The sequence below is a fragment of the Dipodomys ordii genome, unplaced genomic scaffold (assembly GCF_000151885.1).
Source record: "Dipodomys ordii isolate 6190 unplaced genomic scaffold, Dord_2.0 Scaffold129, whole genome shotgun sequence".
NCBI classification, from domain to species: Eukaryota; Metazoa; Chordata; class Mammalia; order Rodentia; family Heteromyidae; genus Dipodomys; species Dipodomys ordii.
The window spans coordinates 2,216,514-2,232,796 of NW_012267345.1; the positions used below are offsets into that span (position 1 = coordinate 2,216,514).

At 52.1% G+C, this 16,283-nt stretch overlaps 1 protein-coding gene across 1 annotated transcript in view; it reads right to left on the reverse strand.

Moving 5' to 3' along the window:
* Positions 1 to 14,008, reverse strand: part of Zbtb46 (zinc finger and BTB domain containing 46) — a 34,676-nt gene extending 20,668 nt beyond the window's left edge. The window contains exons 1-2 of the mRNA XM_013030379.1: positions 13,093 to 14,008; positions 558 to 842 (exon numbers count right to left, since the gene is read on the reverse strand). Of these exons, the coding sequence (XP_012885833.1) occupies positions 558 to 842; positions 13,093 to 14,008 (1,201 nt within the window). The remainder of the gene's footprint in view (positions 1 to 557; positions 843 to 13,092) is intronic.
* Between the last annotated feature and the right edge of the window lie 2,275 nt (positions 14,009 to 16,283).

Here is a 16,283-nt window from a genome sequence, read left to right on the forward strand (position 1 = left end):
GCTGGGCCTCTGCGACAGGGCGCCACTCCCACTCCGATCCACGCCTCTGGTTTGGGATGCGCCCCTCCCCCACAGCCAGGCTGACCCCTGTCCCAACAGCAGCACCCACCAGTGTTATTCAACAAGAACCAAGTCGCCGGGCTGGGCCGTGCCGCACAGCTCCCCTCCTCTGCACCAAGGACGCCTCTCCACTCCGAGACACAGAGACCCTCTGCTCTCCTGCCGTGGCCGGCGGTGCTGGCTCCGCAGGGCGGGAGCTCTCAGGGATGTCAATTACTGTGTGCACTCTTACGCTCAGAGGGTTTTAGGGTTAGACGCCTCGAATTTGAGTAGAAAACATTCCAACAAGCACTTGCTGCTCCCTCCCTGCTGCCTGACCACGCGCACTGTAAGCCAAGTGCAATGGTCCCAGGAACCCCAGAGGCCAGTGCACCTCCCTGGGCCTCCGTGGTAGGCAGGCTACACCTTCCCCCACACTGGCATCTCGGTTTGAGACTCGAGACCCAACGGCTGAAACCAAAGCAGGGCACAGCAAACACAACAAGGGGTGCACTTACGGGACAGGGCGTGGGCACCCTTGGGCAGGTACTCGAACAGCAGGGAGCCGTCATCCCCCAGCACGTCTGCCTTCAGAGACAGCAGGCTGTTCTTGCTCATGAGTGCCGCACGCAGGTTGGCCACTGCGGTGGCCTGGCGCAACACCTCGTCCTTCTCCGGGGTGAGCGGAGGGCCCAGGCAGCCGGCGTCTCCTCCCAGGAGGCCTTCATCCACCGGTGCGTACAGCTCCGTCCTCTCTCCTTGGCTGTCCACGCCATGGCCCTCCGTGACAGTCAGGTCTATATCTGGGGTTGGGAGGGACACACGTCAGTGGATGTGCAAGTCACTGCAAGACTGCAACCACTGAGGGGCGCAGGTGAGCTTCCTGCTAGCCTCCGCCTGCCAGGTCACGTCCACACGCTGTGTGCTCCACGCACAGGACACCGCGATGGCACACCAGTGACGCCATCGCCTCTGCGTTCTGTCCCGCCAGCCCACACCCAGGACTCGCCACCTGCCACAGCAAAATCCCAGCTCCGTCTCCAGAAGTCACAGCAGCACTCAGAGCTGTGGCTCCAGAAGAGATCCTGGGGCAGGATTCCAACTTCTCCAAGAAGACACACTCATGTATCCACGATCTACTGGGATGCTAGACTATAAACTGCTTAGAAGAAAATCTGTGTGGTCTTATCTTTGGCAATGGGTTCTTAGATAAGACATCAGAAGCACAAGCAACACACCAGGTGAAAGCCTTCTGCCAGGCAGTTGCTCAAACCTGTAATCCTGGCTACCTGGAGGCACAGACGGAGGACTGGGCAGCCCCGCATGAAGTTCACGAGACTCCCATTGCAACCGTCACGGCTATGAGGGAGCCCAATGGCCAGGTGCAGCAGCGCACACCTGTCAGCTCAGCAACTCTGAGACACACAGGACGGTCTCAGCCCATGTGAGCCCAGGCACCAAGAGACGCCGTTAGGGAAGAGGCTCAAGTGGCAGAGCACTAGCCTAGAGTAAAACAGCTCAGGGACAGCGCCCAGGCCCTGAGTTCAAGCCCAAGGATGAGAGAGAGCGGGGGTAGGGAAGGAGAGGGGGGCACTCAGGACTCGCTCAAGAAAAAGGACAAGACAACCCACGGAATGGAAGGAAACACCTGTAACTCATGCAGCTAATACGAGGACTCTCACTCAAAAAGACAAAGATGGACAGACCACATTCCAGTTATCCAAAACTGAATGGCTGATGAGCACAAATCACAAACCATCCATGCAGTGCAAATGAAAACAGCTAGTACCAAAAAAATCCGAAAATAAAGTATCAACAAGGATACAGAGAACCCAGAACTCCTGAGAATGAGAGGTGTGCAGGCACCGAGGAGGGTTTGACAGCTCCTCCAGGGGCTCCCAGGGCGGCTGGAAGCACCATGACCAGCCCCGCAGAATTCCTAACCCCTCAGGAGAACAGGAAGGAAGAAAATGTCATGTGAATGGATGTCTGACCCAACTTGCCCTCCCCAAGTTCTGAGGTTCCTGCCTTGGTGGAGAGACAGACAGACAGACAGCACCCTGGGGCAAGCGCCCCTGAGACAGGAGGCAAACGTCAGCCCTAGCTCGGCCTCAGAGAGAGGGGCCTTTGCTGGGTGCTGGTGGCTCACGCCTGTCATCCTAGCTACTCTGGAGGCTGAGATCTGGGGATCTCAATTCAAAGCCAGCCAGGGCAGGAAAGTCTGTGAGACTCTTACCTCCAATAAACCACTAGAAAACCAGCAGTGGCGCTGTGGCTCAAGTGGTAAAGCGCTAACCTTATTGCTGAAGAACTGAAAGACAGTGCCCAGGCCCAGAGTTCAAGCCCCACCACCACCAACAACAACAACAACAACAAAAACAACAACAACAAAAAAAAAAAGAGGGACTTTAGAACAATGTCAAAGGAGAATGGGCACCTGAGACCAGCTCACTTGTGAGCATGCGTAGTTGGGGCCCCGTGTTCTGGGGAAATGTACGTTTGCTGTTGTTATGAAAAACCCAAAACCATGGGGATACTAAAGAGACTATGACTGGTACAACCCCTCCTTAGCGGTTTGGCATTTCAGGGTTAATGCTGCATGTGGGCCCGGTGGCAGACAAGCCTAACGGAGCAGAGAGGCAGCCTGCCGAGCCTGGGGCCAGGATGCTCCGGAACAGCTGGCATAACAGCTCAATAACGTTTAGGCAGTGTGACAAGACGTGCCCACGCCTTTCCAAAACACAGGCCCCAGGTAAGCAGTACCCTTCCTACACACACTGCCAAGACCTATCCATGAATACCGGCACACACAGGTCCTTGCTGAGCTGTTGATCTATGTTCACAAATGATGAGTCTGAATGCTTCACTTATTCAACAATTTGCCTCTGAGCAGATGTTGGCGGCAAACTCAAATCTGAGGTCAAAAAAGTCAAGCCAAACAAAAAGCAATTAAACAAGCAGGGCTGGGAATGTGGCTTAGTGGTAGTAGAGTGCTTGCCCAGCATGCATCAAGCCCTGGGTTCGACTCCTCAGTACCACATAAACTGAAAAAGCTGGAAGTGACCCTGTGGCTCAAGTGGTAGACTGTTAGCACTGTGCAAAAAGCTCAGAGACCCAAACCCTGAGTTCAAGCCCCACAATCAGCAATAAATAAATAAATACATAAATAAACAAGCAAAACTTTAATGGTGATGCTAAAAAATAAAAAGCTTGCGGGTACCAGTGGCTCATGCCTGTAATCCTAGCTACTCAGGAGGCTGAGATCTGAGGATTGCAGTTTGAAGCCAGTCTGGGCAAGAGTCCATGAGAGGGGCTGGGAAGGTGGCTCAGTGGTAGAGCGCTTGCCTTGCATGCCTGAGTCCCTGAGTTCGATTCCTCAGCACCACATAAGCAAAAAGAAAAAAGCCGGAAGTGGCACTGTGGCTCAAGTGGTAGAGTGCTAGCCTTGAGCTGAAGAGCTGAGGGACAGCGCCCAGGCCCAAAGTTTAGGCCCCACAACCGGACCCCCCCAAAAAAAGTCTATGAGACTCTCATTTCCAGTTACCCACCAAAAAACCAGAAGTGCAGGTATGGCTCAAGTGGTACAGCGCCAGCCTTGAGCAAAGGAGTGGGGCAGAGTGGCATGCACCTGCAAAGCTACGTGAGAAGCTGAGGTCAGAGCATCTCGGGCCAGCCCACCTGCGGGGTGGAGATGGACAGGCATCCTGGAGGGAAGGTGGCCAGGGAAGCACTGTGTTCTCAGGCATACAGGGGGCTCGAAGTATGCTTGATTCCAGAGGTGTGCGTGCACACGTGCACGCACACGCACACGCGCACACACGCACTCATACGCACACACACGCACACGCGTGCGCACACGCACGTGCACTCGTACGCACACTCGCACACGCACGTGCACACACGCACACGTGCACACACACGCACACGCACGTGCACTCATACGCACACACGCACGCATGCGCGTGCACACACGCACACACACACGCAGGCATACACACACACGCACACGCACGCGCACACGTGCACACACACGCACGTGCACTCGTACGCACACGCACACACACACACGCATGCGCGTGCACACACACACACGCATACGCACACACATACGCATACACGCACACACACACATGTGTGTCCTTTTAAAAAAAATGTAAAAACAACAATCTAGTGAAAAGCAGGGCTGGAGACACGGCTCCCACGGGAAGAGCCGGAGCTCTAGCCCAGCCGCGCGCGCGTGCACTGCTGACTGCTCAACAGAGCCTCCTGCCGCTGGCCAACTCCATCTCCAGGGTCGGTGCGGTCACGTGGGCTCCGGCCGCCCAGGGCGGGTGAGGCGCGGCCAGGACTCGGGGCAGCCTGTCAGGGGCGCCCAGCCCGAGAGGCTCTCGCACAATCACACGGTGAAGGTCCGATGTGAACATCCACGACCGGCACCAGCCCCCACTCGGACCCCACGCGGGAAGCAGAGGCATCGCTCACAAACGCCATGGAACGTGCAAGCTGCTCGCTTGCTGGTCCAAGGCCAGGCCGGGCTGCACACACTCCTACACTGGAAAGCGAGGGTGCTCTCTCTGCTGCAGCCACCATACATGTCCACACACACATGCACACACGCACACGGGGTCACACACACACAAGCACACCCCGCTGCGGACACCCCCATGGCACCTCCCAGTCCTGTGTCCTGCTCACCTCTACTCACACACACCACTGGTGTGCAATGACCATGTCCTCTCAAAACGGGGACTATGCTTTCATTGTTTGACCAAGTCCTGCCTGGAATACAGTAATATCCTCAGCATGTGTGTATGTGTGTTGGGGACAGGGTTACTGAGGATCAAAGACAGGGCCTTGTGATCATGAGGTAGGTATTCTAACGCTGAGGAGAGTACTCTAACGCTGAGGTACACCCCCAGACTAACTCAGTATTCTTAAATAAATGAATAATAAAAAGAAGAGAGGGAAGAAAGCAGCAGTTTATCTCTTGGCAACAAATGCTATCACAACAATGACCAAAGACCTCACCCCGCCCGCTCTGAGCTCTGCCCTACAACGCTGGCATCCCAGCTGCTGTCTGCATGTGGTATATGACTGGACTGACGGACGTTTGCTTTTTGTGTATGATTTCCAATTGTTCCAGTGATTTTGAGTTTTGGCACAAAAAAGAAAACTATGTCTTATCACTGAGTTGCCTAATTAACTGTGTTTTTAGTTTGTTCTTAATATCTGTGGATTCCATATCTACAGTTTCAACCAACAGAGGCTGAACATACTTTTTAAAAGGCAAGCATGAGCCAGGTGCCCGTGGCTCACATCTGTAACCCTGACGACCCAGGAGGCTGAGGTCTGAAGACTGAGGTTCAAAGCCAGCCTGGGCAAGAAAATCCATGACTCTTACTTCCAATTAACCAGCAAAAGCTATAAGTAAAGGTGTGGCTCAAGTGGCAGAGTTTTATTCTTGAGCAAAAAAATCTAAGGGACAACACTCAGGCCCTGAGTTCAAGCTCAAACATGAAAGAAGAAAGAAAGAAAGAAAGAAAGAAAGAAAGAAAGAAAGAAAGAAAGAAAGAAAGAAAGAAAGAAAGAGAGAGAGAGAGAAAGAGAGAGAGAGAAAGAGAGAGAGAGGGAGGGAGGGAGGGAGAAAGAGAAAGAGAAGAAAGAAAGAAAGAAAGAAAGAAAGAAAGAAAGAAAGAAAGAAAGAAAGAAAGAAAGAAAGAAAGAAAGAAAGAAAGAGAGAGAGAGAGAAAGAGAGAGAGAGAAAGAGAGAGAGAGGGAGGGAGGGAGGGAGAAAGAGAAAGAGAGAGAGGGAAGAAGGGAGGGAGGGAAGGAAAGAAAGAGCGAGAGAAAGAAAAGAGAGGAAGGGAGGGAGGGAGGGAAGAAAGGAAGGAAGGAAGGAAGGATAGAGGGAGAGAGGGGGGAGAAGGAGGGATGCTGGGAGGGAGGGAATGAATGAAGGAAAGGAAGGAAGTAAAGAAAGAAAAGAGAAAGAAAAAGAAAGAGAGAAAGAGAAAAAAGCCAGGCATGGTGTTGCATGCTTGTAATCCCAGCACTTAGAAGACTGAAGCAGGAAGATTTCAAGTTTAAGGCCAGCTGGGGCTGCCTACCAAGACCCTGTCTCAAAACCACATGTAAATCATAAACTTGAAAGAGAAGGAAGTATGTCTGTGCTAAATGTGTACAGAATTTTTCCTTAGTCATTAGTCCCCAACGAACCCATGGTGCCATCTGTTTGGACGACTCTGCGTTGTATCAGGTGCTACGAGTCGTCCAGAGGTGCTGTCACGCACAGTTCAGAGAGGCGGTGGGTGAGCTCGGTGTGCACACTGCCCCTTCACAGAGGGGCCCGCACGCCCTGGGCTCGAGGGCCAGTACCCCTCACACACAGGGGCATACGTACTTCATCCCATATATACAGAACCGCTGTGTGTACTGATCCTGGGGCTGGAACTCAGGGCCCAGCCCTGAGTATTCTTCATCAAAGCTAGTGCTCTGCCACTTGAACCACAGCTCCATTTCTGGCTTTTTAGTGGTTAAATGGGGATAAAAGTCTAACGAACTATCCTTCCCAGGCTGGCTTGGCTGGCTTCAAACTGCAGTCCTCGGGTCTCAGCCTCCTGAGAAGCTGAAATTATAGTTGTCAGCCACCAGTGTCCAGCCAGACTGTCCTTTTCTTTTTTGTCCCTCCATAGTAACTGCAGGTACTGGCCACCAAGCCCAGGGCCCCACACACCCCCAGCCCTTAGAGAATTGTTTTCTTTTAATTTGCGTGTGTGTGTGTGTGTGTGTGTGTGTGTGTGGTAATGATATCTGCCCTGGAACTCAGAGCCTTGTACTCTTGCTCAGCTTTTTGTTGCTCAAGGCTGGTGCACTGCCACTTGGAGCCACACCCCCACTTCCAGCTTAGGTTGACTGACTAGGATTCTAAGAATGTTTGTCTTCTAAGTGAGGATTTCTTAAATGATTTAAAACCTTTTTGATAATTATAAATGAGAAAGCTTGATTTTTAACTTAGTGAAATACAACACTTCAATAATAAAGAGTAAGCCTTAAACACAGTAAGAAGGTAAAACTTTAGACAAGGCACATCTGTAATCATTATTCTAGAGTTGCATTTCTTGAATTTTTATGTCACATGGGTTGTGTAATATAGTAATAAGATGACACATAAATTGCTTCTTGAAAACTGGCAGTGAGGTGTGTGAAACTTACCTAAAAGGTGTAAGCACCTGCGTCCAGCTGGTGACAAGCAGCGCCAAATGTGTGGGATGGGGTGGCCAGCGGTACACCACTTACTTTGAAATGTGTTGAAAAATTAGGTGGAATTTTGAGTAGGCAGATGGATAAATATTTAGTAACACAAATAAAACAAAATGTTAACAAACCGGGGACCAGCAGCTGATGTATTCATTTGTCACGTTTTCAGCTTTTCCTCTAAGTGTAAATATTTTCCCAGTACAGTATTAGGGGCAAAACCCAAAACTATAATGCAGCCATACAGTTGAAACTGAAGCTTACTGAATATATTTTGTATTTACACCTCAGAGTGTTACTCATTGGGCTACCCAAGGTAAGCCCTAGCAGCCGGCCCACCCCATGGGAAGGAAAGTCTTCAACCAAGGGAGCAGCTGGCCACTCAAGCTTGATAGTTCAGCCTCAGCAGAGCACTCGCGGAAATGGGATGAGCCAGGACGGGGTCTATGGGGGAAGGGGTCCCAGAACACACCGAGAAGTGCCAGGAGAGAAACCTAGGACCTCCATGGGTGTGCGTAACCGGTCCAGGGAGCACAAAGAGGGGCCCCCCTGAGAGCTGGCGCCCCCACCCTCCCAGGCAGGGACATGAACATCCCTGGAGCCTTTAGGGGCCCCACTGGAGCTCTTCCTCTTAAAAAACTATAGTCAGGCTGGATGCTGGTGACTCATGCTGCTCAGGAGGTGAGATCTGAGCTTCACAGTCCCAAGTCAACCTCTTATCTCCAACTAACCAGCAAAAAGTGGAAAGTGGGGTGGGAGGGAGGGGGGAAGGAGAAGGATTGGGATGGGGGGAGGGGGGAGGCTGGGAAGGGATGGGAAGGGTAAACAAAGGAGGAGGCTGCAATGCTTGGTAAGAAATGTACGTATTATCCTGCCCATGCAATTGTAACCCCTCTGTACAGTATGTTCACAAATAAAATAAAATAAAATTTAAAAAAAAAAAAAAAAAAGGGGAAAGTGGAGCTAAGCTCAAGTGGCAGATGACCAGCTATGAGCAAAAAAAGCTAAGAGAGAGTAAGAGGCCCTGAGTAAAGCATACAACAAACCATCAAAAATTTTAAAGCCCAATTTGTAGAGCTCTAACTAGCAACAGAGCTCTACTTTTGCAGAACCTTTGAGAAACAAGTATGCTTCTTGGCTGGGCCTGGGCTATTTCTTCACCACTGCTAAACTAGCGCAGCTCCCAGTCCACCACCCTGAAGTCTCGCCAGCCTCGCCAGCCTCTCCAGTAGAGACTTGGGGGGTGGACACCGCCTGGCCATAAAGCTTGCCAGTGCCCAGCATGGCTGGGACAATGAATCTGCACACTGTAACCTGCTTCCCTTCAAGTTTTACTCAAAAGTAAACTTCGACACTGCTTCTTTGAAACTGGAAGGTCAGAATGAATTTGGCTTTGTGCTTGGAAAAACTCTGCTAAAAGCTAACAGAAGCTGAGTGCCAGTGGCTCACCTCCATAATCCTAGCTACTCAGAAGGCTGAGATCTGAGGATCAGATTCAAAGTCAGTCCAGGCAGGAAAGTCCATGAGATTTTTTATCTCCAAGTAAGAGAGTGGAGCTGTGGCTCAAGTGGTAGAGTACTAGCTTAAAAAAAAAAAAAAAGCCAAACTGGAAGTATAGCTTTTATAGTAGAGTGCCAGCACTGAACCAAAAAGGTTAAGTGAGAAATCAAGGCCCCGAGTTCAAGCTCCAGTACCAGAACAAAAGGAAGGAAGGAGAGAGGGAGGAAGGGAGAGCAGGAGGAAGGGGGGAGGGGGCGGGAGGGAGGGACTCTTCTATAAATAGGATGAGGGAAAATGTTCTCTATAATCAATCTGTAATGACAACAAACTGACCTCCACCGATGATCCCATTTTACACTTCCAAATAGCCTGAGGGGTGAGGTGAGGGACAGAGGCTGGGGAGTGGCTGGCTGTCAACTACAACACAGTCACCCCATGTTCCAGCCCACATCTCATGTCCTTGTCTTAGTCCTGGTAATCCTTAAGCAGAAGTGGTTCACAGTTGCCTTGGCAACCCAAGGATTTAAGACCAAGGAAAGTACACAGCCAAAATCACTTGTTGGATTCTGAAAACACCTTCTGCTCACTGACTGCATCTGAAACCTAGCCACAGGCTCTGGAAACCTTCTACTTCCTTACAGGCCTATCCAGGCCCCAACGGTCCCCTGTATGTGACTGGCAGGCATGCACTGGGGCGTGGGACAAGCGGGGGGGGGGGGGCTCCTCTCTCCCTGGACGCCAGCGGCTTCCTTTGCCTAATCACTTCAGAGCATGCTACGGAGGAGCTAATGCTTTGCAGTTCTGGTCCACACTGGTGCAAGATTGCACAATTGGGAGCCGACGGCATGTTACTGTCCCTGTCACCTGTCCCTGGAACAGCTAGCAGAGAAACCAATGAATGCGCGTCCCTCAGCTGGGAACACTTTTGATTCCCTTCAGCCTTGATGGGTAAGGAGCTGCCCTGGGACTAGTCATGGGGAAGGCTAGCACTCCTGGCACTTTGTAGGGAGAGGCCAGTAATGCTGCTGAACGTCTTGTAGTACCCAGGGTGACCCAGGAAGAATCACCCAGCCTGGCCGGGTGCTGGTGGCTCACGCCTGTAATCCTAGCTACTCAGAAGGCTGAGATGTGAAGACTGTGGTTTGAAGCCAGTCTGGGCAGGAAAAGTCCATGAGATTCTTTATCTCCAATGAATCACCAAAAAGCCAGAAGCAAAGCTGTATCTCAAGCGGTAGAGTACTAGACATGAGCAAAAAAGCTCAGGGACAGCACTCAGGCCCCAAGTTTGAGTCCCAAGACTGGAACAATTGTTTAAACCCTGCCCAAGGTGGAGAAAGCTTGAGTTAAGCCAACTTTTGTGGTAATACAGAGAGAACTCAGGTGCTTGCCCTTGTTGGCTGCTCCGCCACTGGGCCCGGCTCTCACACCTTCCTCTTTAGCTTTATTTTTTGGTAGCCTCTTGTACATTTTTGCCCAGGGCTAGCTTCCCATCATTGCCTCCCATGTAACTGGATACGGACAGGAACCACCATTCTTGTCCTTAAAACAACTTCCAGTGAACTTGAAGGAGTCTGGCCCTGGCATCAATGGCTCAGTGCCCAGGACAAAGAGAATGGAAATGTTTAAGGAAAGCAACAGTGTTTCAAAGAGGGACCTGGAGGTACTCTTTAATAGGAAAAGTTTCTGTTGGGAAAGATTAAAAAATTCTGAAGATAGACAGTAATGACAGTCACACAATGTCAATGTATTTAGTGCCAGAATATTTAAAAATATTTAAGCTAGGTTCTGGTAATGTACTCCTGTAATTCTACCTACTCAAGAGGCTGAGATCTGAGGATCTCAGTTCAAAACCAGCCCTGGAAGACAAATCCTCGGGACTTTTAATCTACAATTAACCAGCAAAAAGCTGGCAGAGCTGTTGTGGCTCAAGCGGTAGAGCACTAGCTAAGACACAGTGTGAGACTTTGAGCTTCACTCCAGAACCACACGAGAACAACCACAAGCGTGGCTCATGCCTGTCTCTCAAGAAGCTGAGATCTGAGGATCACGGTTCAAAGCCAGCCCCGGCAGTAAATTCATGAGATTCTTATCTCCAATTAACTACCAAAAACTCAAAAGCAAAGGTGAGTCTCAAGCAGTATAGTGCTAGACTTGAGTTAAAAAAAAAAAAAGTTTAGGACCAAGCACCGGTGGCTCATGCTTGTAATCCTAGCTACTCAGGAGGCTGAGATCTAAGGTTCGTGGTTCAAAGCCAGCCCGGGCAGAAAACTCCCGGGGACTCTTATTTCCAATAAACTACTCAAAAAAGCCAGAGTGGCACTGTGGCTCAAGAGGTAGGTGCTCACCTTGAACAAAAGAAGCTCAGGGACAGTGCCCAGGCTCAGAATTCAAGCTCCAGGACCAGAAAAACAAAAATAAAAAAACAGTAAACAGTTGTGCGCTGGTGGCTCACGCCTGTAATCCTAGCTATTCAGGAGGCTGAGATCTGAGGATCATGGTTCAAAGCCAGCCCAGGCAGGAAAGACCGTGAAACTCCTATCTCCAATAAACCACTAGAAAACCGGAAGTGGCGCTGTGGCTCAAGTGGTAGAGCGCTCGCCTTGAGCTGAAGAGCTGAGGGACAGCGCCCAGGCCCAGAGTTCAAGCCCTGCAACTGACCAAAAAATAAATAAACAGCTTAGGGACAGCATCTAGGCCCTGAGTTCAAGTCCCAGGACTGGCACCAAAAAACAAAAAAGCTACAGCATATGAAGGTGTGGTGTCCCTGAGAGTCCGGAGCCTGAGGAGCTGCTCCTGCCATGCCATGCCTGGCCCCTGAGACGCCCCGTCAGGCAGAAGGGACCAGGACCCCAGCCTATCACCAACCTGCCGCAGAAGCTCTCCAAACAGGCATAGGCCGCCCTCCCCAGACCACCACACAGTGCCCTTGAGATCTCCAGCGTTTTCAGAAGCGAGGACCTCCATGGCTGGCTGCCTTCTGCCTCCTGCTGTGTGCTCCTGACTATATAACTAACATTACTATCTCGCTAGTTCTGGAGCTTGAACACAAGACTTCCCACTTACACTCAGCTTTTGTGCCCACCCCTTGAGCCACACCTGCAGCCCAGCTTTTTGCTGGTTAATTGGAGATGGAATCTTGTGGCCTTTCTGTCTGAGTTGACTTAAACTACAGGCTTCCAGATTTAGCTTCCTGAGTAGTTGGGGTTACAGGCATGAGCCACCATGCCTGACTTTTCCCTCACTTACTTTTTTTTTTTTTTTGCCAGTCATGGGGCCTGAACTCTGGGCCTGGCCGCTGTCCCTCAGCTCTTCAGCTCAAGGCTAGCGCTCTACCACTGGAGCCACAGCGCCACTTCCGGCTTTTTCTGTTCATGTGGTGCTGAGGAATCGAACCCAGGGCCTCATGCTTGCAAGGCATACACTCTACCACAGAGCCACCTTCCCAGCCCTCCCTCACTTACTTCTAACCTTTGTTCTAGAAGGATTCCCGCACCAGCCTGACTGACTGCCTTCCCCTGACCGGAATGGAGGCCAGGCCCCAGAGGAAGAGCCACATGGGCCTCAGAGGACAGGAAGCTTGCTGCTGCAGGCCTCTCAGCGGGGCCCAGGAAAAGCCGTAGTCTAGAAGGTGCTCAGAACCTGGTATTCAGCGAGCACTTTGTTTTCTTGATGCTCGGACAGGAAAGGCAGATACCCACCACGATACTTGGTCCGTGAGGACCAGGTCCCGCACACCAGGCTTAGCTCTCCCAAACACTGCAGTTGTGAAGGATGGAAGGGAGGAGACACTCTGTTTCCGTACAGCAGGAGTGAGCACCGTGCCTGTTAGTGTGAACACAGAACTCATGCTTGCTGGTGAAAGCCACATACTGACCCCTTACCGAGAGGCTGTTTTCTAACAGAACATTCCAGCTGATGCAGGCTAAGGGCTGAGCTTAAGCATGATGGGGACCACTGGCAGAAGCCTGGGCCAGGGAACCTAGCAGACAGCCCCTCTGGGAACCAGGAAGGCTACGCGTGAAGAGGCCAGGGAGACCTCAAGCACTGTTCCGGCGAGAGACCCACAGCTGGTGCCCTTGGCAAGAGGAGCCCCAGCTGGCAGCCTCTGCATGTCCATGAGGAGGACAGGAGAGCAGCCTAGGCACGTGGGCCACAGTCACCGTGGTCCCACCAATTTACCAGAGAAGGGGGGTGCAAGAGGCCACCAGCATGAGCCTGGCATGCCCACTTTACCCACAAGGCCGCGGACACCAGTCCCTGGGGGAGCCACACCCCGCCTGGCTCAAATGAAGGGCTTACTTGAGTCCTGGCTGCTGAAGGGCCATCCTGCTGAGGGGAGGAAGGAGGGCACCGGGGAGCCGGGGCGGCTGTCAGCCTCCACCCGCGGTGTGATGTGCCGCACGGTGTCCTTGTTCTTCCGATTCTTCCTCCGGCCGGAACCCTGCTCTGAGAGAGAGTTCTGAATCGCACTGTCCTTGGCGGAAGGCAGCTCACTCTCTCCATAATGAGATGGAGAAGTCTGCTCTTCCTTGATGTGCAGAGACCCATAGGCCACATCTCCAGGCCAGAGGGATGGAAAAGCCACTTCCTCGGGGCCGTCAGCCTTGGGTTCCTGGTCCTCCTTCCCGTGGCTGCTCCCTCCTTCATGGCAGCTGGCGATGGCCGAGTCTCCAGAAGAATTGGCTGGGCTGGTTCGCCGAGCCAGCCACGGGGAGATGCTCCTCCCAGCCATGACGGCTGAGATCAACGCCTCTGTGCTGCCACTGGCCGGGGCGCCAGCTTCGAACTCCGCGAGCTCCTCCGAGGCGTCCGACCTGATGCTGATGTCCAGCGCGGCTTTGATGAAGTCATGGCAAGCCTGCACAATGTCTGTCATTTGCAGGAAGCTGGCAGCGGACATCACCTCGATAACGTTCCTGCTGGTGAGGGCCAGGTGGGCGGAGTACATGAAGTCAATGATGGCCTTGAAGCCCTGGGCGGTGACGATGTCCAGGTGGGTGACTGTGGCCTGGTCGGACGTCTTCTGCACCTGGCAGTAGAGCGTTTTAAAGTAGCGGCTGCTCCCCAGCAGGACGTTCTTGTGAGCCCTGAAGACCTTCCCCTCCACCACCACACACGCGTCACACAGCACGCCGTGCCGCCGCTGCTCGTCCAGCTCTCGGAGCAGGTGCCGGTAATGGGACGCGATTTCCATATCTTCCTTCCGGTTGTTCATTTGGAAGTCTTGCTGTTGTTTCTTCTACAGCCTCTGGAGTGGGGAGGGAGAAGAGTTACCCACACAGGCAGTGAGACAGGGCAAGCCAGCTGAGGGAGAGTGCTGTGCACACACGAGGGTCTGCATCCTCCAGGGCCCACCCCAGCACAGGAATGGGCCACATGCTGACTCAAAGCCCAACCACAGAGCGCAGAGTGAGGAAGCACTGGACCTTGCAAACAACAGACAGGCCTGACCTTGTCCATGGAAAGACACCTGAACCCAGATCCTAAATTCAGAGTGGATATCGGACTCTGAGTGGAATCACACATACAACAGAAATAATACAATCACTCATCAGATAAAATTGCTCTCAATGGGCTGGGAAGATGGCTCAGTGGTAGAGGCTTGCCTTGCATGCCCGAGGCCTTGGGTTCGACTCCTTAGCACCACATAAACAGAAAAAGCCAGAAGTGGCACTGTGGCAAGTGGTTAGAGTGCTTATCTAGATCTGAAGAACTGAGGAACAGCACCCAGGCCCAGAGTTCAAGCCCCACCACCTACAAAAAACAACAACAACAAAAAATACCACTGTTGTTTGGCTGGGCACCAGTGGCTTACACCTGTAATCCTAGCTACTCAGGAGGCAGAGATCTGAGGATTGCAGTTCAAAGCCAGCCTGGGAAGGAAAGTCTGTGAGGCTCATCTCCAAAAAGCCACCAGAAAACCAAAAGTGGTGTTATAGCTCAAAGTGATAGAGCATTATTAGTCTTGAGCAAAAGATCTCAGTTATAGTGCCCAGGCCCTGAGTTCAAGCCCACAATGGAACCAAAAAAAAAAACAACACCCCACTTCCATATCCAGCTGAAAGTCTGGGTTAAACAATCCAACTTGATTTAACTCTCACATTTGAAGCAACACACTTCAGCCAGGCACCAGTGGCTCACACCTGTGATCTTACTCAAAAGACGGAGGTCTAGAATACTGAGGTTCAAAGCCAGCCCAGGCAGAAAATTCTGTGAGACTCTCTAATTAACCAGCAAATAGCTGGGTAGAGGTACCACTAGAGTGGCAGAGGACCAGCCAACAGCAAGAAAGACAAGTGTGGGGCCCTTGATTTCAGGCTCCAGCAGTAAGTATGAAAGCAAAAACAAAATACAAAAGCAGGCACTGGTGGCTCATGCCTAATACAAGCAAGGTGAGCTAGCACAGGTCCCTGAGCTCAAACCCCAATACCCCTCATAAGAGGAGAGCCGGTGGGCACTGCCAACCACAGCCAACCACCTACATCTTCACCAGATGAGGTCTCCACTCCTGGAAGAGTGATGTTCTGATGCCTAAGCTCAGCATGAGGTATTTGGCTACAGCTGCCCGGGAGGCCCATGCACCTAGCCTGCCTGCAACAAACACTATGTTCAGATGCCTGCACTCAGCAGAGAGCAACTAGGGCCTGCCGCTCCATCTCACCCAGAAAAATCCTTCAACCAACCCGGCACACCCCACAGCAGGAATCACCAACCCCGTATACCTCACAGCAGAATCACCAACCCAGTGTACCCCACAGCGGGAATCACCAACCCAATGTACCCCACAGCAGAATCACCAACCCAGTGTACCCCACAGCAGAATCACCAACCAGTGTACCCCACAGCAGAATCACCAACCCAGTGTACCCCACAGCGGGAATCACCAACCCAGTGTACCCCACAGCGGGAATCACCAACCCCGTGTACCCCACAGTGGGAATCACCAACCCAGCACACCCCACAGCAGAATCACCAACCCAGTGTACCCCAAAGTGGAATCACCAACCCAGTGTACCCCACAGTGGGAATCACCAGCCTAGCACACCCCACAGCGGAATCACCAACCCAGTGTACCCCACAGCGGGAATCACCAACCCAGCACACCCCACAGCGGGAATCACCAATCCAGTGTACCTACCCACTGTGGGAATCACCAACCCAGTGTACCTACCCACTGTGGGAATCACCAACCCAGTGTACCCCACAGCAGAATCACCAACCCAGTGTACCCCACAGCGGGAATCACCAACCCAGTGTACCCCACAGTGGAATCACCTACCCAGTGTACCCCACAGCAGAATCACCAACCCAGTGTACCCCACAGCAGAATCACCAACCCAGTGTACCCCACAGTGGAATCACCAACCCAGTGTACCCCACAGCGGAATCACCAATCCAGTGTACCCCACAGCGGAATCACCAACCCAGTGTACCCCACAGCGGAATCACCAACCCAGTGTACCCCACAGCGGAATCACCAACCCAGTGTA